The sequence below is a fragment of the Frieseomelitta varia genome, unplaced genomic scaffold (assembly GCF_011392965.1).
Source record: "Frieseomelitta varia isolate USP_RPSP 00005682 unplaced genomic scaffold, Fvar_1.2 scaffold_244, whole genome shotgun sequence".
Classification (NCBI taxonomy): domain Eukaryota; kingdom Metazoa; phylum Arthropoda; class Insecta; order Hymenoptera; family Apidae; genus Frieseomelitta; species Frieseomelitta varia.
The window spans coordinates 157,113-178,742 of NW_025109973.1; the positions used below are offsets into that span (position 1 = coordinate 157,113).

The 21,630-nt window shown below is 36.3% G+C and overlaps 2 protein-coding genes and 1 non-coding gene across 4 annotated transcripts; 2 read left to right on the forward strand and 1 right to left on the reverse strand.

Moving 5' to 3' along the window:
- The first annotated feature begins 5,181 nt into the window (after positions 1-5,181).
- Trnat-ugu lies at positions 5,182-5,254 on the forward strand. The gene has a single exon. It is a non-coding gene; the product is annotated as a tRNA-Thr (tRNA).
- An 11,300-nt stretch (positions 5,255-16,554) lies between these two features.
- Positions 16,555-18,452, reverse strand: LOC122528023 (dynein axonemal assembly factor 6). The gene is made up of 4 exons (XM_043652697.1): positions 18,268-18,452; positions 17,751-17,953; positions 16,887-17,014; positions 16,555-16,759 (listed from the first exon to the last, which is right to left on the reverse strand). Exons 1-4 carry the CDS (start codon positions 18,380-18,382, stop codon positions 16,630-16,632), a joined length of 576 nt encoding a protein of 191 aa, XP_043508632.1. The 5' UTR covers positions 18,383-18,452; the 3' UTR covers positions 16,555-16,629.
- Positions 18,453-18,692: 240 nt separating this feature from the next.
- On the forward strand, positions 18,693-21,517 carry LOC122528021 (lysine--tRNA ligase). 2 transcript variants are annotated; one of them, XM_043652695.1, is made up of 8 exons: positions 18,693-18,767; positions 19,252-19,396; positions 19,503-19,952; positions 20,030-20,275; positions 20,356-20,775; positions 20,842-21,035; positions 21,113-21,275; positions 21,339-21,517. In XM_043652695.1, the coding sequence occupies exons 1-8, from the start codon at positions 18,733-18,735 to the stop codon at positions 21,444-21,446; spliced, it is 1,761 nt and encodes a 586-aa protein (XP_043508630.1). In that variant the 5' UTR covers positions 18,693-18,732; the 3' UTR covers positions 21,447-21,517. The 2 variants fall into 2 exon arrangements, with proteins under 2 accessions (XP_043508630.1, XP_043508628.1); XM_043652693.1 differs by lacking the exon at positions 18,693-18,767 and adding an exon at positions 19,018-19,169.
- The last annotated feature ends 113 nt before the right edge of the window (positions 21,518-21,630 follow it).

Sequence of the window (21,630 nt, forward strand, 5' to 3'; positions counted from 1 at the left end):
AGATTTTTTTTTACCATTAGCCCCGTCTTTTCATACTTCTGTTAAATATCTTGTTAAACGGGGAAGTTAAGAAAAATCGTATAAGACCGGATTTAATTTTATTACCTTTTCCTTCTTCTTTTCTCTCTTTCTTTCTCTCTCTCTCTCTTTCTCTCTCTCCGTTCCGGAGCTTCAATTATACAAGTGCGCCAAATTAAACTACCAACAATTAAACAACTCACCTGGATTACCGCTCGATAAGTCACAATCTTTAAGTTTAACCTTAATTACGGTCTATCAAGCTCAATGGAGGAGGAAAAAGGCGGGTCAATTAAGAAATTATCGTTCTTCTTCCTTCCTTCTCGACTTTTATCCCGCCCCAAGACAATGGCCCTTTTACAGCCGGTGGATTAACGGCGACTTTTTGCCGACTTTTTCTCGATACGTTCGAACGATATCGACCACCGTTAAGAGATCGATAAATTCGCACAACAAAGACCTCGCGGAGGAACGAATTGTAAGTTGCCCCTCTACCCCTCGGCGCTAGGTGATCGAGCATTGTTGGAAGAGGGAGAACCGAGCGCCAGTTTTCTCGATAATATAAAGGCACCGTGTATATATATATATATATATATATATATATATATATATATATATATATATATTCGTGAGTACGTGGCAGAAATTATAGGGAACTTCGAGATACATCGTCCCAGCTTCACGTTACTGCAGAATCGTTCGCAGCAGCACGCCCACCAGTTATTGCTGTCTTGTAAATTTAACAAGGAATGATATATCCGCGGTCTTCCCCCCCCCCCCCCCCCCCACGTACGTCCAGAGTGGTTCCGGACGATGCATCTTTCCCTTTGACTATCTATTTAAATGTTGCCCACCTCGAGTTACGCGACATAAATTATTCGGATTATATCTCGGACAGACGAGGGGAGAGGGGACGAACTTTGCTCAGAGGACGACGCGATGCGGTTTAAAATGGATGCAAGTTTGTCGACGTATGGTGTATTTTGTCACGGTATCGTTCGGCTGATTTTTAGTTCCATACTGTAACTAGCAATCTGTCATTCGTCGTTCGATCGTGGCGACGATTGAAGGAGAATACTTGCGAGCAAAGTCCTCGAAATTTCGGTTACACCTCGATCATATCTAGGTATAAGGATTTAGGGAATATTTTTGGGAAAATACGGAAAAAGAAAATGAAGAAAGTGACAGAAGTTTCGAATTCCAAAACAACAGAGGCACTCGATGATATTAATAATTTGAAAGGCTCAAAGAGGGAAAGGAACGACTAAGTTTCGAACGAACGCAGCTTTCGATCGAATTGATGCGAAAACGCAAGAAAAAGAAAAAAAAAAAAGAGGAATGACCGCTGCGAAATAATTTCACGGGGGGGAGGAAGAAAACAGCGAAATGCGTCGTCGGGATTGCAATTGAATCGCATCGGGGGAAATCGATGCGGAGCAGAGACGAGAGTAGTTAATATCAAAAGCGGCGGCGGTGGTTCGAAAACATTTCGGAACTCGTTTAGCCATGCTAGACGGCGAGGGGGCAGCGGGCGGGAAATTCGAAAACGGTAAGAGTTAATTTAATAGGAAGTATGTAACGCAGTTTCTGGAGAATCTAGAGAGAGGGCCAGACCCAGTTTGCCGGTCGAACCGATGCCCGCATACCGCCGCCCCCACCCTCCCCGATACGTGGTTAGAAATTAAAGCGAAATTCGCGTTAGCTTCCCTTCCGCGCGGTCGGAAACGAAAGATTCCCTCGCACCATCCGACTGATATTAGTCTAACGGAGTTCGTAGTCGAGGCCAGACCAGGCCAGGCCAGGCCAGGCCAGCAGCGGCAGAGGCGAAAGCAAAAGCAAAAGCACCGGGTGGGAGAATTTCCCTTCGGTGACGAAGTCCGGCGAAAATAAAGTCCCGGGCCAGGATTCTCGGTAAACCGCTTAATTTGAATTCCCAAATTTCGGTGCGGACCAAATTAAAACCGCATGCATGCCCGGCCGAACGAAAAACTCATCAAAGCGTTCGAGGGGGGGGGGGGGGGGGGTTTGAGCGTGACTGATCAGGCCGGTAGTTACCGGGTTCGTGGTTTTGACGAGCAAAGTTCACCTCCCCCATGTTTTAGAGAAGCATTTTCGCCTCTGGTTTTCACCTTTTCCTCCTTTTTTCCTCTTTTTTTTATTATTTCTCTTTCGTTCTAACTAGTTTTTTTTTTGTGAAATTTATACAGGAAGGATGAAAATTAAATTGGTCCGGTAGAGAGCGAGAGTCCACGCTATAAGACGAGTGTTTCAGTATGTAGATTAATTAACGCGAGAGAAATGTGCTCCCCTTCCCCCGAGTTTTAAGAATGATTTTACGGATATTTAGTAAATTTTAGAAGGGAACGACCTCGAATTTATCCGAAAATCTCGAGTTCTTTCTAGCTTCGTTCTATCTTGGAATTTTCTTTCGTCAACGGTGACAAGTTGAGAGTTAACATTCCAAATATCGAAGAACGAAGGAAGAAAGACAAAATGAGAAGTGTAATTGGGACCACGAAATTCGCAGTTCGTGTCGTAAGATCTCAAAACGCCTGTGGCGCACGAGGAACCACGATACACTATCATTGGCTGTATCCAGACAATATCCATAAATCCGGAATTCGGTGGTCGAATGTAGCGCGTTCCCGCGCGCGAAACGATTTCCATCGGGCGGTGCATTAGAGCCCCGAGCCAGAAACGTTTGTTGATTTTTCCCCGTCGAAAACGACGACGATTTGTCCGCAAACATTTGGTTTCCCCGAAGCTATGGCCCTCTATAGATCCGTTCGTTCCCATTTTTCCTTCCGAGGCCAAGCCTCTCCTTCCCTTTTCTTCCTTCCTTCCTCTCTTCATCCCTTGCTGTGTTGTACAACAACAGCAACGCCGTTTACGTGACCGTGCGCGTGTTTCACGTGTGCACACCGATTAAACACAAAAATGGAGCACAGGCCGCACATGCTTCGAGCATACTTGCAGACACTGCACAGCTGACGACGTGCCGGCTCTATTTGGACAGAACTTACGACTTATTTCGTGCGGGACACGTTGCCTCGTTTATCAAATTAAACATTCACCGAACGACGGCTTGCTTTCTGCCTCCCCGTTTTCGCGGCAGTTTAAATCTACGAGACGTTTGAAAGAAGTGGAAGACTGTGAGTCGAAAAATTTATTATCATTCGAGAGATACGAAGAAAGAAGAAATTGACCTCTTGCGCTGGAATGACGTCGAGAATTATTTGTCCCGAAATTGTAATATTCTCTCAGTTTTAAGTATATTTAAGTAAAACAAAAATAGGCAAAACAAATAATAAATTTATTGCTTCTCAATAATTTCTAATCCATTGATGTCATATCGACGACCTGGAAAAAGAAAGCGACGGGTTCGGTCACTCGTTATGGTCCGCAATCAGTTGCCAGCGCAAATGGTTAATAACCTCTTTCTGCATTCGCGCACCAAAATTGTAATATTCTCTCAGTTTTAAGTATATTTAAGTAAAACAAATAATAAATTTATTACTTCTCAATAATTTCAATCCAGTCATACCGACGAGTTCAAAGAGAATGCGACGAATTATTGCATACGGATTCGGTCACTCGTTATGGTCCGCAATCAGTTGGCCAACGCAAGTGGTTTAAAGACAGTAGGTCTTTGCAAAATTTATTCGAAAGATGAAGAGACGAGAAAATAAAGACTCTAGGCATCTACAGATATTATTCGAAAGACAAAGAAGCAATTTTATCACAAGCAATTTTCTTCTTTGCCATAAATAACAGAAAGTCTAATTTTACTTTTCAAATGTTCCTTAACTTTCACTGTGAATTTTCCAAGCGATCAAGAACACTCGTATCATCTGAAACGAATCTCCACCGATGTTTCAGATAATTAATATACAAAAAAAAAAAAAAAAAAAGGAAAAAAAAATTAGAGATTCTGTCGTTTCGAGAACTCGTGAAAGAGAGAGAGAGAGAGACGCATTGTGGATGACGCATAACGTATGCATAATAAATCATGACTGCGCGTTGGAACTCGCTTGAATTATCAAACATTATTACCAGCGAGCGCCCGCAGTTACCGTGTAATAATGTAATTAGGTAATCGCTAACAAGATCGATGTACAATTTGCTCGGCGCGTTTGCCGTCAGTCCACTTACAATTTTAATTGTTACAAATTGTGTGTTTGTCAATCAGGATTACACGTGAATGTCTGATCATGCCTGATTTTATCGACACTCTTTCATTTCGTGACATTAATGAGATAATTAACTGATAATGAAATTTCGTAACTAACTACTTTATGAAAGTAAAAACGGTATCTTAATCGAACAGGGAACTATAAATAAAAAGGAACGATCATGTATAAATCGTGTATAAAATATTACGACGTTCGCTCTGATCATTCGTTGCTGTAACATTCTTCTTACGTAATTAAATTTACGTGATTTAAAAATTATCTGTTCGTTTCTATAACAATGAGACACAAATACCAATATCTGATATTTCATATTTCATGTCGGCGAGGTTTCGAATTTTATGATATTAACAAGGTAATTAACTCTGAAATATTGTTAATTTCGCTGGCTATTGTGTGGCAACAATAATCGTTTGTTTATAAATTAAATATTAATTTAAGCGAATAGTATGCGATAAATTAATAACGAAGGAGTAATAATAAATATTATCGTTATGTTTATCACCACGTGAGAAGGTAATGCGAATGCAGAATTTTATACATAAATGTAAGCTGCGTTCAACGAAAATTGTGATTTCTGAAAATTTAATTAGAAAATATACCTCGGCAGCAATTTACTTTTAAATAAGAAGAAACTTCCGTTTGCATTTCATTCAACACATCAGAATTATTATTTTTAGCTTGATTCTCCATAAAACATTGCAAACGTATTAACACTTGTCGTCCTTCGTGACAGAACTATTTTAAAATTCCCGCCTCCCCTTCCCCCCGAGAAATTATTTTCTATATCACTTTACGTCCCATTTACATTTCAAACATACGTGGAATTAAAAAAACGAATATTCATAATTACGTAACTCTTTTATTTTTCTTCGGCAAATATTCTTAAAAATAGAGAGTGAAATTGTTAGGAAAAAGAAATTAAAGATCTTACACCGTGCTTCTAGAATGCCAAAGAATTGGAGAACCGTAAGCCTCCATAGCTCAGGGGTTAGAGCACTGGTCTTGTAAACCAGGGGTCGAGAGTTCAAATCTCTCTGGGGGCAAGGGTTTTTTTTTTTTTTTTTTTTCTTTTTATATCAAGTGGAAACAACACCTTGTTAAATTAATAAAACACACGTGTAATAAAAGAAACCGTAAATTTGTAATTCCATAGAACAAAGAATATTTTTCTAACAGATAACAGTCGAAATAGAGAAAATCCTCTCCAACGTTTCACTGCATCCATAAAGATCGAAATCAAACACGCGATCGTCATCCTACGATATCGTTCATCACCATGGGAACCACGGCAGATAGAAACGAAGAATAAATAAATTCGCAAATTAATTTACATACAATCAATTCCGTCTAATTGCGATAGGGAATCGTCGGTACGGCACGGTTGGTAGTTTGAAATTAAACGAAATTCATACAGATTCAACTCGGTACTTTATATATACGATGTTTAACGTTTCTCCGAATAAGAACAATCGCACGTGCAAATATCTGAAACGATTCACTGAACTCCTCGCTGTCCCCGTAGAAACTCTTCATCCCAGACCGCCAATGCTTCGCTTATCGATCACGGCGATAAAACGTGTGCAATTCACTGGATGGACAAAACATTCCCCACCGCTACTTGCTATATTCTCGCACGGGCTTATCGGCCGCGCGGGAAAAGTTTTAACTTCGTTCAAGCAGAGGCCCGTTACACCTTATGAATCGTTTCTTCGTAATTCAAGAACGAATGAGAAAACTTAATAGTCCTTTGAAGCTCACTAAATATAATCTTCATTGAGATTATGAAATAACATTAATATCAGTTCTCGATATTTCTCGTTTATAATCGTTTTGATACACGTAATAAAGCCGGAGGAATATATCTCTCGATTTTTCCTCTCATCTCTTGGCCATCCGTTCCTCGTTCGCGTCGTGAATATTTACGATATTAAGCAGCTTCGCGTCGACTGTCAATCAGATCAGTTTTTAATCAGAATTATTAGAGAAGTTATTATATCCAATAATTAGTAATCCAAGTGACAAGTTAATTCTAATCCGCCCCCTCCAGTTGACAAGCGAAATCTTTACTTGTGAACGAAAAAATTAATTGACTTCTGTAACTTGACACGAGAACCAGACAGTGAGATATTGAAACGTATTTATTTAATGTGAAAAAAAAAAGAGGGAAAGAGACTGTGCGTTTAGGGAGAGAGAGCAATTTTTCATCGGGCCGTTTTCGCAACGAGGGAACGTCTTTTTCCCGAACTGATTAACTGAATTTTTCCCTAGAACAACGTCGGAAGGGAAAACCAACGAAAAGAAAGAAAATCATATTAAGCATCTCTGGAAGAGTTAAGAAGAAAACTTCTCGCAATTGGAACGAAGTAGTAAAACTGTCGCTTCGTTCCCAGTTACATCAGGAACAATCATTTTTCAACGGTCGCGACTGACTCGCTCTGTTTGACCACAATTAACGCCGCCCCCTGTCTCTTTCTCGTACTCGTGATCTTTTCTAGTTTCTATCAAAGTGATGATAACCGTGTCATTGAACAGACAACACAGTGTTGCGATTCGATGATATCATATTCTTTGTTGACGAAGAAGGAAAAGATCAAATGGATGGTTCATCGGTGGACTAGTTTACAACTAGCTCTCTAGTCCAGTCTCCATTTATCAATCGTTGCATCTTCTATTATTACCACGAACCACTCGGAAGACCAACTCTCCACTTTTCATTAATTTCTGCGCTAGATCGATACCCGATAAACGACTTGCCTCGCCGTAAATTCATTCGTCGCAAGAAAGTAGGCATAGATCGTGATAAACTCGGAGAGAAGTTAAAAAAAAAAAAAAACCGGCGCTTGTTATGCATCACGTTGTCCTCTAGTGATTCTTAATTCATGAAGTTGAACGATGTAGCCCGGATAATACAATTATTGCTGCGTTCCGTTTATCTCTTCAGCTTTCAGCTAAAAACTGAAGCTGGAGAGGAAAGCCAATATCAACGTAATCTACGCTCGGGGAAAGTATCGAAGAACGAGAGGGACGTTCTGCTCTTGAGACAGGCCGCGATGACGCGAAATTGAAACACGATGAAGTCACGCGTCAGTCCCGCTGCATTTAAGCGTTCTACTTTCCCATCGTCGTTCACGTCGTCGTTCATTTAGATTTATAGAAGTGCATTGGCTCGGTGAACTCTTAAACTGCCCGTACGTCTTCGTCCCGGGGCCTCTAGTTGGATAAATAGAATCCTTCGAGAGGAAGAGCTCAGAAATGGAATAACAGAGGACACGACATCCACGCGTTTCGTTCCGTTTCGTTTCGTTTCGTTTCGTTTCGCCAATGACAAACGAAGCTTGTTTAAACTATCAAGCAAGAGTAATGAGAATTTAGTCCCCAACCAGCCGAAGATACAGACAGAGAGGGAGAGAGAGAGGAAGAGGGGGGCTGTGTTTGCTTTAGCAACTGCTTTGATCTAAATAGGTTCGGGGGGGGACCAACGAGTTGAAAAGTAGCTCGCTTTACTTCCCCGTTTCTGGTACATATTAATTTATGGAAAACTGAAGCCTTTCCCGAATGGGAAACAAAAGAGCCCGGGTGCCTCGTTAAAATTTACTCTACTCTTTGTCCTCCGGACGAGCGAATTTATGCATCTGAGGATCATTTTCTAGGCGACTCTGATTTTTTTTCTCTCTCTCTCTCTTTTTCTTTCTTTCTCGCATTTACGGGGATAAAGAAGGTCCCTTTTCCCGTTATGGAACCTGACTTCTTCTCTCTCGTTCTTTTTTTCTCTTTTTTCTTTTTTTTCAGCTTGAAGCGCAGAAAAATGTAAAAAAGAGTATGCTTTCCTCGGGAAAGAGAAAGAGAAATTAATGACGGTTCGAACGTTACACATTCTTTATCTCTGAAGCAGGATACAAAGTAAATTCTTTGAGAAACGCTAATGAACTGAAAGGTATACGTGTAACGAGCGTAAGTGATGCGACGCCGGCAAAAATTTCCCCGAAGATATCCGTGTTTCTCAGTGCCATTAAAATTTCTCTCTCGAACAGTGTTCCGATCATAATTAAATAAACTTCTTTAACGCGAAGGAGTCGCATTTTGTTGTCCATCGAGTTCTCGAATTCTTCTCGACGTCGAAAAGTAACAAGGAACGAAAGTTCAGGAAATATTGCGAGCACGAAAATTGACAAACGAACAACAACGAAAAATAAACAACGTTCGCAGGACGATGTAACGCGAGACCGTGAGGGAAATTAACATCGATGAATTACTAGCCAGAAGCAACGAACAGAGAGAGAGAATTTACGAACAACACACAAGCAGAAACACGTTCCATCTGGCTGTGTGTGCATTATCTATCGGTTAATTTATCGATTCCCATTGCGTAGCAGGCTTCAGGCAAACGATAGGAAATGTGTCAAAGCAAATTCACAATATCTCCCACGCGAGACTGTCCGACAATTTATCGAAATGCTCCGAACCTCCATGGCAAATTGATCATCCCTACCCCCGTTGATTTATCTTTCACCAGTCTAATTCCATGACCAAGTCGTTCGGGACGACTCTGAACGTTGGAACAAGCAATTATGAAGCAAGCGTTAAGAGAACTTGAGCCAAGTCTTTTTCGTCTCTTGTAGAAAACCACGTGAAATATATTTTGCGAATGCTTATGCATCTTATATATACGAGCGAGCATGCACGCTAATAAATCTTGACAAAAGAATATTTTTCTCACAAACTTACCCATACAGCGCCGTCTCCTAATCTCTGCATGCACCTGGAAAAAGAATTGCGAAAATTCTTTTTAAGAAAACCTTAAAATCTAAATTTGAAAATTTTAAACTCTAAATTTTGACGAGATGAAAATCTATTGTGGCACTTTCTTTTTTTTTTCTAGTTTCTCGTTCGATTGGCCAGATATTTTTATGCATATTTTAAAGTGCGCGAAAAAAATTTAGACCGAAAAATTTACTCGTATATAATTCATCACGTTCGACGACGGCTGAACCAGCAGCCCTGTTTTCCTTTCCCCATTTTTCACCGGCCTGTTCTGGCGGATTCTTGCCGTGCAGTTAATCGTGGCAGGCAAAAAAGATAAATCGTCGAATTTCGACGAGAGAGTGGTTGGCAGGCAGAGCGTCGGGGAACTTCTTGCGGAAGGCAACCCGAAGGACGACGTTTTTAATTTTACCAAAGACAAATTACCGGGCCTGTTACGCTCGTTCGCTGTGTGTCGCGACTTTACGCCCCGTTACATCCACGATCCGCGGAACGAGTTTGCAGCCTCGCGGCAGCACTTGTAATTGCCCGAGTGCCACGCGTCGTTACACATCATCGGCACACACAGCGCATGATAGTCGGCTAAATATTGTCGGTAAACGCCTCGACGTACTCGATACCGTGTTATCGAACGCGTCATCGAACAAACCGTCGAAGGGTTGCGCACCCTCAACATTCACGAATGTTGGAAGTAACAAGGTGCAAACACGCCGGGTTTCAGCACGTTTCAAACGGAACGGTGTAAATTTTTCTTGGAAGATACTCGAGTAGACTACTGTGAGTAGTTCGAAAATTATACAAAGCGAAAAAGTACTAAATATTAGCTAAACTATAAAATATTATATACTAAATATACTAAATATGTTAAATATATAAAAATATACTAAATATACTAAATTTACTAAATAAAAATATATAAAATATACTAAATTTACTATAAAATATTATATATCAAATATTAACTAAACTATAAAATATTATATACTGAATATTAACTAAACTGTAAACTATTATAAACTGAATATTAACTAAACTATAAAATATTATATACTAAATATTAACTAAACTATAAAATATTATATACTGAATATTACCTAGACTATAAAATATTATATACTGAATATTACCTAAACTATAAAATATTATATACTGAATATTAACTAAACTATAAAATATTATATACTAAATATTAACTAAACTATAAAATATTATATACTGAATATTACCTAGACTATAAAATATTATATACTGAATATTACCTAAATTATAAAATATTATATACTGAATATTAACTAAACTATAAAATATTATATACTAAATAAAATATACTAAATATATTAAATATATAAAAATATACTAAATTTACTAAATAAAAATATACTAAATATACTAAATTTACTATAAAATATTATATACTGAATATTACCTAATCTATAAAATATTATATACTGAATATTAACTAAACTATAAAATATTATATACTAAATATTAACAAAACTATAAAATATTATATACAACGCGTTAAAAGACCTCTGTGTCTCAAGAACGTAATAAATAACAGTTGCCGTTCATCGTATTCCAATTAAAACAATCGAAATGAGATCATCAGAATCTAATTCTCTACGAACCGTGTAGTGAGCATTCCCGCTTGCAAAAAGAAAATCTACAGAATACAGCCACGACGAAAAGGAGAAAATCGCAAGGGATGGTAAAAGAAGGTAATGTTCCCGTGAAAACTTTATGGGAATTTGCATAAACCTCGCATCCAAACAAAGCTCCGCCTAACAAATTCAATTCTCCCGCCTGATCGTCACTAACGTTAGATCGTCCCGCACGTTACGAACAAATGAAAAAGAAATTTCATCTTTCATCCTCGTTTCAGCCTTTCCATCTGACTGTTTAAATTATACCGGCAGAATCGTGAGCGGCGAGCATCGTGAGAGCCTCGTCTGAGCAACCGGCTGCTTTCTGCCCAATTATTTTCATATCTCTGCCAGCTACGACCGCCATCCGTCCGCCCTCGGCCTTGCGGCTATCGCGGACCACACACGTGTCCCTGTATCCATCCCTCGGACTGCCCTTTCACCTGGATATCACATTCACGGGGAAATGGGAAAACCATAATGGCTGGAAATGGTGAAATGCAGCCCTCGGAAAATTTCTACGGCTGTACGTGCGCCCCTCCTCATCCCCATCCCGGGCGTGGAACACTCGGCGCGAATGAAATTGAAAAGTCTATAAGCCAAGTCGGGAGCTAACGGGTGAGACGAGCGAATCGCGGCAAATCTACTTGCCGTTAGTGGAATATCATCCCATTAGGGGATTACGAGGGGAAACGTGCGATCTAGACGAAATACAGGGCGTGCAGCGGCTACAAGATGATGATAGAGGCAAGTAATTTGTGATTAAAGCAAATACGTTTACACTCGACGATTATAGTTGAAATAAACAGATATCGTTAGGTCGGAAATAGTAAGATGTAGATTCTGCTGGAATTTATACTCTTGTTGCTAATGTTTCTGATTGAACGATCAAGAACAAGTTGTTGCAACTTGATTGAGAGTTGATATTAACACGTGCAACGTTGAACTTACCCAAAAGGCCGAAAGTTGCCTAACGTGAACGTGACTTTCTTCTACGTGATAATTTATCAGCTACCAATGTTGATAAATAGATTTGTAACATCTTTCTTCGATGCACAATAGTCTAAGAATAAGTCCTGAACAATCAGGGGGACAACGTTTAAGAAGAGGAGCGTCTGAGCGTATTGATTCGAAAATCGGTAATCTGAAGGAAATGGGAGCAAATGCATTTTGGCTTCGAAGAGATTTCGTGCGATTTGATGCGAGGAGGGGACAATGGTTTGGGGATTCACTGGCGGTTTGAACAAGGCTCCTCCTCGAAAGAGGAAATCCGCGAAGATTGGTTTTAAAATTCATGATCAGATGAGAGGTAAACGTTGCACGTTTAATATTGAGGGAAAGCGTCGTAAGAGGCTGACGAACCATAGATAAGATAAGAAAAATATTTTTCCAAATTAATTCGGAAGAAATCAAGCCTCGAGTCGGCAATGCGATTACAAAATGAAGCGACGAAAGGCTTCAGTATTTTAATGTTCCCTTTATCTTTAGAAGTCTTATATCTTCTTTAGAAATCTTATATAAATACGTACTTTCTTCGTTACAAGAGATAACAACATAAGAGGTATTTCCTTCGTTACAAAAGATAATGATATCAGATTCTTTCGAGCTTACCTAATTGACAAACTCACAGTCAGATGGTATTTTGGAAAATTTACATCTGCAGTACGTAGCAATAAACGGTTTATTTTATTAGAGAACTAACGGTTCTAATCGATCATTCACGTTTTGACAACAAATTTAACTAATTTATTAATTTTTTGTAGAAATCGATAGTCGGTCTAATCTTCAAGATTATCCGCTGTCATCGCATATCTAATCGTGCGCCAAAAAGTCCTACGATATTTCAAATATGCATCTTCACCTTATGACCACGTACGACCCAGAGTGAATAAAAAATATTAGTTCTAACTCTCCATCGATTCATCTGAATTTTCCACAAAGCTTCCACACTCGTTTCGCACAACTTCCTATTATTGTAAGCTCCTATAAATTCAAAGAGTTATCATTCCGAGAGAGTATCCTTCTCGTATCAGAAACAGAGAAACGCATTCAATGCATACAGAAGTCTAATATTACGGGAGAAGAACGGGACACGTACAGGTGGCAATAATAGCGGGAATTTCGTATTATCGACTGCGGTCCCCAATAATCGATTCGGCATGGAAGAATCGCGCGTCTCTGCCTTTATCGGTGGCGGCGCGCCGCTGTGCATCTCTCCTCATGCATCGCAATGTATTGCCGCACTGCATTACGCAATGTGTCACAGTCAGGTCATGCGGGTCAACACGGCGAAGGAACACCGTTTCCAAGTTACCAAAGCGTTCGAACTTCCCGGCAAATTGGCTCGCAACCGCGGTGAACGCGCCGCCGCGTGAATAATAATTATACCCACCTCCGTGAAATTTAATCTCCGCGTTCTTTGTCGAATATTTGATTCATCGATCGGACTAACAGACAGGCTTGTCTGTCGAATAAATTTCTCCATGTGCGGCAAGCAGAAGTACTGCACTGGACGGTTGCGTGTTGATTATTATTGCAATTTCAAACAGTGGCTCACAGAAGTATTCGAACATTTACCGTGTTTGGCCGTCTCGTGATTGTATTGGTTAAATTTGGAACCAATCTGGAAATGTACACAAGAGTTACAAGAAATTTATTGCAAGTGTACACTAGTGTACAGCATTGGATACCTCGGGCATATAAAAAGTACGAAATGTAGTTGTTAATGTAAAAAATTGGCTCATTTCATAATTTCTATATATATTTTTACTAGTTCAAAAACTAATTACTTAGTAGTTGAAGCCCACTGCGATATTAATGGCATTTCAAGATGTTTTATTGCAAACAATATGTTCATAAAATGTTCTCCCGTGAGCTACTGCTAGATTTTTTTTAATCACTTTATATTCTCAATAAATATTATCTTTTAATTTGAAGGTCTAGAATATTTCCTCAAATTTCTATCTAAAGCATTAAATTCGACAAGGCTCGTGTACGTTAAAAGCCTCTCGATTTATGTCCCTAGTGTTTTTAAGCCGTGTATAAAACAAGCGTGAGTTTTTATCTGAAAAACTCCGGAAATCCGGAATACCTGCGACTGAACGCACGAGACAGAAGACTGCGGAATTACGAGCTGTCCTTCATCAGAAGAGAACGCAAGACACGGACATTTTTACACGCGTGTTTCCCAAACAATGCTAAAACCCGTATAACTGTCTCCTCTGATGGACATTATATTTAACGAGAAAGAAAGAGGACTTCTTTTTATTCTTTTGAAAACGTTACAATTATGATTTCTTACGAAACAATGTTACAAGGAATAGGAAATCGATTTCATATTTTCTAATAAACAAAGAACTTACTAAAAAATAATAATTAAAAGGTCCTGATAGTGAAAATAATCTCTGAATTTCAATAATTAGAATGTGATAAATATTATGTTATGTTTTTTTAGACTAGCTCGGTATGAATTAAAAGATAATATGTCCCAAACGATAGATCTCCAACAGATCCACCCTACTTGTTGCCTATGATCGTCGAAAATTAAGAAATTCTTGGGTATTTTGTACAATCCGATCGAAACTCAATCCCTTTAATTGCTGCTTTAGCCAATAACGAAAGACGGAAAAGAGATACCGTGGGAAAAACTTTCTTCGGAAAGTTCGCAGACAGATCCACGATCGCGCTTAACAGCGGCGGAACTTTTACATTCGTAGCTTCTTCGAACAGTTGGAAATAAATCCACGGATAGATGCACGACCCGAGCAAAAACCTTAACTTCCCTGAAATCGTTGAAAGCACTCGCCCCGAACTCGAATTTACAAAGAGATTCATGATTCTTTCAAGGTTACCAAGCAACAGGGCCACGCCGTTACTTCCCAGAGAAATCCACGATAAACAAACGTGGAGAAATGTTTAAGAAATTGAAACGGAACGAGAATTTTAATTTCTCATGATAACTTTCATAATAATTCGAACGTATGGAGTTAACTGGGATTACTATCGTAATTTCTCTTTTTTTTTTTTTTTTTTTTTTGGTCGAGGTACTCAGTTTTGATATAATAGTATTATGCGATATATAAAGAAAAGGATGAATACATGCAAGCTTTTTCCACGAGAAGCTTGTTTTACGTAGCAACAACGGCTAAACGATAAAATACACAACAAGCTGGCAAGAAAAATAATCTACCTTCGCAAGCTTTTTCGCAAGGTGCTTTCAGAAATTCTGCGTACAGTAAATACTCGAGAGAAGTTCTAAATTTTTAAAATCCCATTTTTCTAAATACGTACGATGATTTTTCGTGATCTTTCACCCCTAGTATGTAATGGATCCACTTTAGATTTCATAGCGAGGAACTATCGTCTCTGTATAATTAGACTTGAATAATTTCTGTATTCGAAGAGACACTAGGGGTTCCTGAGATTATGGAAATGATCATTTAAGAGTCTTCTCTGAGACACATGACGGTACGTAATGAGAATTGCACGAATAATCGTGCGAATAGAACCGAGGCGAATATTTTTCGCGAATAGACATGGAACATTTGTTATAAAAATTGTTTGATCGATTATTTTGTTTACATGTTCCCTCGCGCGAATATCGTATTGCACAGTCGACAAATGTACAATTTATTAGTGTCGTAAAATAATATGTTTTAGCTGATGTCACAATATAGTGTAATAGTTTAGTATTACCATATTTTTTTTTTTTTTTTTTTTTTTTTTTGGTATAGAATTCTATAAAACTATGATGTGTTATTTGATACCTACATTAATCGATCATTTTGCGAGAGAGAAATTAATTGATATAAATGATTACATCGGCCGGGAAAATTTAATAAAAATTAAAAAATAAAATTCAAATACTTTTTCGATTTGTTTTAACATGCAGATAACGTAACAAAATATGATTCTGTAATCTAAACTCTCACATCACATTTTTATATCAACCTTTATTCATACTATTTTTTCATGTACAAACTTGGATGGAAAAGATGAATAACGCTATATTTCCACCTTTATTTGCATAAGTTTCGCTAAATTTTATATCGAAAACATATGAAGTAGTATGCTTGAATTTTTCATACTTTATTATCGATTATTTGAAATACACTTTTAGTTCGAGTAATGAAAACAGTCAATATTTATTGTATTATCTTACTATAAAGTACATAATTTATTGTATTTTACTTAATTCAAATTAATAGTAATTTTCAAATTAATTCTTAACTGTAGAATATCTGAACTTATATTTCATAATGTAACTAATAACGTAATCGTTGTATTAATAGCAGAATGTAATTCCAAATATCAATTTCATTTGCTTAAACGTTAATCCTTAATCCGATGCAAAAAGAAATATTATAGACAAGTAATATTTTCGTCCCGTACATTCAAGCAGACGTTTCATATGTTACAATTCATATAAAGTTACATCTTGTATGTTATAATTCTTATACTGTCGACGAATCTTTCTTTTGGTTTTCGACAAACAATTAAAATGAAAATAGAAATCCGAATTTTGTGAAAGAACTGGGAAAAAATAAAGAGAGAAACTAAATATGTACTACCGTTCATAAATTTGAAGTTATAGAAATATTACAGAAAAAAAAGTCAATTTTGTAAGTTAACAAAATGTTACTCGATCGTGTATTAATATTAAAAAATTTAATTACATTGTCAAATCACTAATGAGATAGCAAACAAGAGTTACATACTAATCTTCTTTGAATTTTTTGAAAGTTCTTTTATTGAAATGAAGTTTTGTTTGTAACATTACACTTTACTTTTATATTTCAACTATTATGATAAATGAAAATATATATATTTTAAGTCAAAATTATATTTTGACTTAAACAATTAAATTATCTTTGATAAAGTTCGAATATGAGGGATGACAAAACGACAACTCCAACTTTACAAACGGTAACATACACCAATGCCGAAATGCATTCAACATAGAAGAATTCCTCTGATTGTTTTTACAGAAACGAAAATGCCTACCGTTACGTTGATTAAAAATTCACGTTGTCCAGTTCGCGTACAAGCCTGAGAATGATCTCCAACGTGGAAGTGTCACTGTGCCACTTAGCCGATGAGGCATTAGGATCGACCGAATGTGGCGTCTTGAGATGCAATCGATATCTAGAAAATCATGACTGGCTCTCAGATTTATGGACTCATAAAATTGTCAAAGAAATTCCCGACTGGAAGTCAAAGGAATGAAAGTTCGTAAGGGATTGCCTGATAAATCGCCGGATTTCTCTCTCACCTTGGACTCCGTACGTCGATCGCCTCAGTTTCCACAGACAGCTCGATTTTCTCGCGCGCTTCCTGCGGCATCCTCACCAACACGGATAACCACTCGCAGGACGCCGTCCCTGGAGTTTTGAATCCCATCTGATTTCCAACAGGAAAATGTGAATTAGCTCTTCATTTTGATAAATATATATTTGCTTGCAATGAAAAGGTGAACATTCTTATTTTAAATTCTGTTATTAAGAAATGTATTAAATTTTTTTCTTTAAAGAGCTACTTCAATGTGGCATATTTCTTGCAAAACAAACAAATAACGAGAAAATCAGAGAATACTTCAGAAACTACTTAATTGCAAGTAATATAGGAAAAAATGATTGATATCGGGAAAACCGCGCAATTCGCTAGAAGCAAAATTGCATTACGGGTCATTTAATTCAATGTAAACCTCGTTATTAGTAATTACAATAGAATTATATGTAATATGGATGAGACAAGGAAAAATTGACTGAAAATATTCCATCGGCTGTTTCATGTTATAATAAACATGAGATAAGCTTTCATATACACATAATATTGTACGAGGAAATTACATCAGAAATCTCTCTATAGAAGAAATAAAAATAATTACTTGCATCTAACATCATCAATTCTTTGCTTATAATAACCTATATAAATTGTGTTTTATATATATATATATATATATATATATATATATATATATATATATATATATAAAATTGTGTTATATAACACACAATTTGTTATAATAATTTATAATAACGAATGATTAATCAATCAAAAAATTCGTACTGCGAACATGTTTGCAAAGTAATCAAATTTGAAAGCGATTTATTGTACATGTCAATGCGACACTAACACCCAAAAAAACATCTTCCGCCGTCACTGCCTGCTTAAATTTCATCTCATATTCCGGAACTTTTCTCGGATCGTAGACTTCCGTATTCTCCGACACGGCTGCTTCAGACGGATGCCAAATATCATCGCCTTCCGCTTTCAGCGGTGCATGTGGACCCAAATGGTCTTGAGATTTCCCATTTTCAGTACCGATATCACCAGGTCCTTAAAAGCATTTATTTTACACATCGTCCATACTGCTGCAAGAACTACTTTACTATGACTAAATGAGTAAATCCCACTGTGCGAGATCGCCCGCCATTTTGTCTAAGTAATTTTCAAATAAAAATACGTTAACACGCATACATACACGTATACATAATAGTAATAATATTGTCAATTTTAAATCATTCTCGATATTACTTCTACAATAAAGTAATTCCTTCAGAAGAAGGAAGCCTTTCTATTGTATGCATACATCAAATATCGAACAAGTGTGGGAGAAAGCAATTACACCCTGAAAACTTTTTAACTCTTACCAAGTTTTCGGGCACCAGCCTGTGGTAAATCATCCTCGGAATCTGAATCGTTTTTCGTAGGATTGATTAATTCCTCCAATGCTTTCAGCTCGTGATAACCAAAACAGCCGTCCATTTTTTTTAAATTAAATGCAAGCGTTCTTCAAATTGAGATTAGATACAACCGACTGATATTAAACGCACGATCAACAAATATGGTTGTCAAAGTAACATATTTCAAATATTGCATTGTAAACGGCAATAATATTGAAAGAAGATTTCTATTCACATTTATGTTTACTTGAAATATACAGTTAGAATAGCGAAATACGATCTTTAAAATAAATTATGTTAAACGAAAGGAAAATATATTGAAAATTAAAAATCACGCGCGGAATGGAAAATATAAAACGATCGTTTGGCAGTTGAATACCTTACAGGTTTACCAACCGTAGTAAGTGAGAATCTTTTTTTAAGTATACCAACATGGCTGACAATATGGGAGAAAAATTATCAAAAAAGTGAGTAAAATAATAGTACTAACAGAAAATTGGATTCCCAAACTTTTTATTTTATATCTATAGAATAGCTTTTATTATTTATACTGACAATTTAAACATAACCTATATGGAACAGCAATAAATGATATATTCTGTCTCACCACGTTGTTTTACGGATGTTTAATTGTTTATACTAATATAACATTTTTAAACAATAAATAATAATATTTTTTAAATATTCGCAAATATATTTATTGTGTATATATATATATATATGTACATACAAACGTAATAGCAACAATAATTTTAATTAACTATGCTATATAACATAACCAAAGTTTTTGTTGATGTGGTATTGCCGGTAATTTACAAAACAAAAACAACAAAATTACATCAGATACCTATACGTCATTTTCATACAGAGTGCGTATATCTTAAAGAAGATCACATTCCCTAATATGAGAAGTAGAATCTTTGAGTCGCATGTCTTTAAATCTGATTACAGTGAAATAAAAAGACGCCTAAAAGCTGATCAGAAATTAAAAGAGAAAGCTGAGAAAGAAGCAAAAGCATTAACTCAAGTAACAACAAAAGATCAGACAGAAGCTGAGGAAAAAAAGGAAAACAAAGAAGAGGATATCAGTCCAAATGTAAGGATATATATCACTGTAATATTGAGAATCTTATTAATTAAATATATATTTAAATATATAGAATTATGTTATTGTTGTATTTATATCAGATAATGATTTTCAGGAGTACAATAAACTTAGGACTCAAGCAGTCAAGCATCTCAAAGATACAAATGATAATCCATATCCACATAAGTTTCACGTATCAATTTCATTGGAAAACTTTATTGAAAAATTCAGTAATAATTTGAAACCTGGAGAAATATTAAACAATGAAGTACATAGTGTAGCTGGCCGTGTACATGCAATTAGAGGATCAGGTGCTAAATTAATTTTTTATGACCTCAGAGGTGAAGGTGTTAAGATTCAAGTTATGGCAAATGCAAGACAATATAAAGATCAAGAAAAATTTGCCGGCGATACATCTAAGATAAAAAGAGGCGATATTATTGGTGTACTTGGAAATCCTGGAAAAACTAAAAAGGGTGAATTTTCTATTATACCACATAGTATTACTCTTTTGAGTCCTTGCCTACATATGCTGCCAAATCTCTACTTTGGATTAAAAGATAAGGTACAAAAAACTGAAACTCCTATTCTGTTATATATGTTATGTAAAATAATAACAATTATACTATCTTGCTAATTTAGGAAACAAGATTTCGTCAGCGTTATTTAGATCTTATATTAAATAATAAAGTAAGAAAAACGTTTGAAATACGAGCGAAAATAGTCGCATATGTTCGCCAATTTCTCGATGAACTTGGATTTTTAGAAGTTGAAACGCCAATGATGAATGTGATTCCTGGTGGTGCAACAGCTAAACCTTTCGTTACACATCATAATGAATTAAATATGAACTTATACATGCGCGTTGCTCCAGAATTATATCATAAAGTAAGAATTATTTTACCAGATTCATAAATGATTATTGTTTCTGAATTATATATTAATACAACACTGTTATATAATTATAGATGTTGGTAATAGGTGGATTGGATAGAGTATATGAAATTGGAAGACAGTTCAGGAATGAAGGAATAGATCTGACACATAATCCAGAATTTACTACTTGTGAATTTTACATGGCCTATGCAGATTATAATGATTTGATATCTATTACAGAAGATATGGTCTCAGGAATGGTAAAAACTATTTATGGTAGTTATAAAATAACATATCACCCAGATGGTCCAGAGGGTGAAGCAGTAGAAATTGACTTTACTCCACCATTTAAACGAATTTCAATGATAAAAACTTTAGAAGAAATTTTAAAAATTAAATTAACTCCATCAGATTTAAGTACCCCAGAAACAAATCAAGTACTTAGTGATCTGTGTACCAAATATGAGATTGAATGTCCGCCACCAAAAACAACAGCTAGATTACTAGATAAGGTAATATGATTTTTAAATTTAAGGATTCTTTGTTATTACATATATCTCTTAAGAAATCTTTAACAGCTGGTTGGAGAATTTATAGAAGAAAATTGTATCAATCCTACATTCATTTTGGATCATCCACAAATTATGTCTCCACTAGCAAAATGGCATCGCTCTGAACCGGGATTAACAGAGCGATTTGAATTATTTATTATGAAAAAAGAAGTTTGCAATGCATATACAGAACTGAATGATCCTGTAATACAAAGAGAAAGGTAATTCACCTAGTATATTAGTATCGAAGTTGGAATATGATTTTAAAGATTTGTTGTTTAATATCATAAACATATAGATTTGAGGAACAAGCAAAGGATAAAGCAGCTGGAGACGAAGAAGCTCAGGTCGTTGATGAAAATTACTGTACCGCATTGGAATATGGTTTACCACCAACTGCTGGTTGGGGAATGGGTATTGATCGTGTTACAATGTTACTTACAGATTCAAATAATATCAAAGTAAGTTATAATAATAAAACAATAGAATATCATTAAAAATATAATAATGATAATATATTTTAGGAAGTACTGCTATTTCCGCAAATGAAACCAGATAATCCAAATAAAAACCAAGGAATATCTGACGATGATAAAACATTAAATGATAATGTAAATCATGTGGAAAAATGAAAATTTACTACTGTTACTTTCTATTCTTTCGCAGTACTGAAGAATAAACAAATTATGCTTTCAAAAACAAATAATTTTAATAGTTCATCATTTTTATTCCACATTTTATGTATATTACTTACTATTAAAATAGTACAAAACTATAAGAACACATGACAAAAGTATTAGCATATATTCACACATA

Excerpts from the sequence above, each read along its gene's own strand:
- LOC122528021 (XM_043652693.1), top strand. The coding sequence starts at position 19,063 with ATGCTATATAACATAACCAAAGTTTTTGTTGATGTGGTATTGCCGGTA. Across the intron at positions 19,397-19,502 it reads AAGAGGATATCAGTCCAAAT|GAGTACAATAAACTTAGGAC; the intron begins GTAAGGATATAT and ends AATGATTTTCAG. Across the intron at positions 21,276-21,338 it reads CAGATTCAAATAATATCAAA|GAAGTACTGCTATTTCCGCA; the intron begins GTAAGTTATAAT and ends AATATATTTTAG.
- LOC122528023 (XM_043652697.1), bottom strand. The coding sequence starts at position 18,382 with ATGGACGGCTGTTTTGGTTATCACGAGCTGAAAGCATTGGAGGAATTA. Across the intron at positions 17,015-17,750 it reads CGGAAGATGTTTTTTTGGGT|ATGGGATTCAAAACTCCAGG; the intron begins GTTAGTGTCGCA and ends GTTGGAAATCAG. Across the intron at positions 16,760-16,886 it reads ATCGACGTACGGAGTCCAAG|ATATCGATTGCATCTCAAGA; the intron begins GTGAGAGAGAAA and ends ATGATTTTCTAG.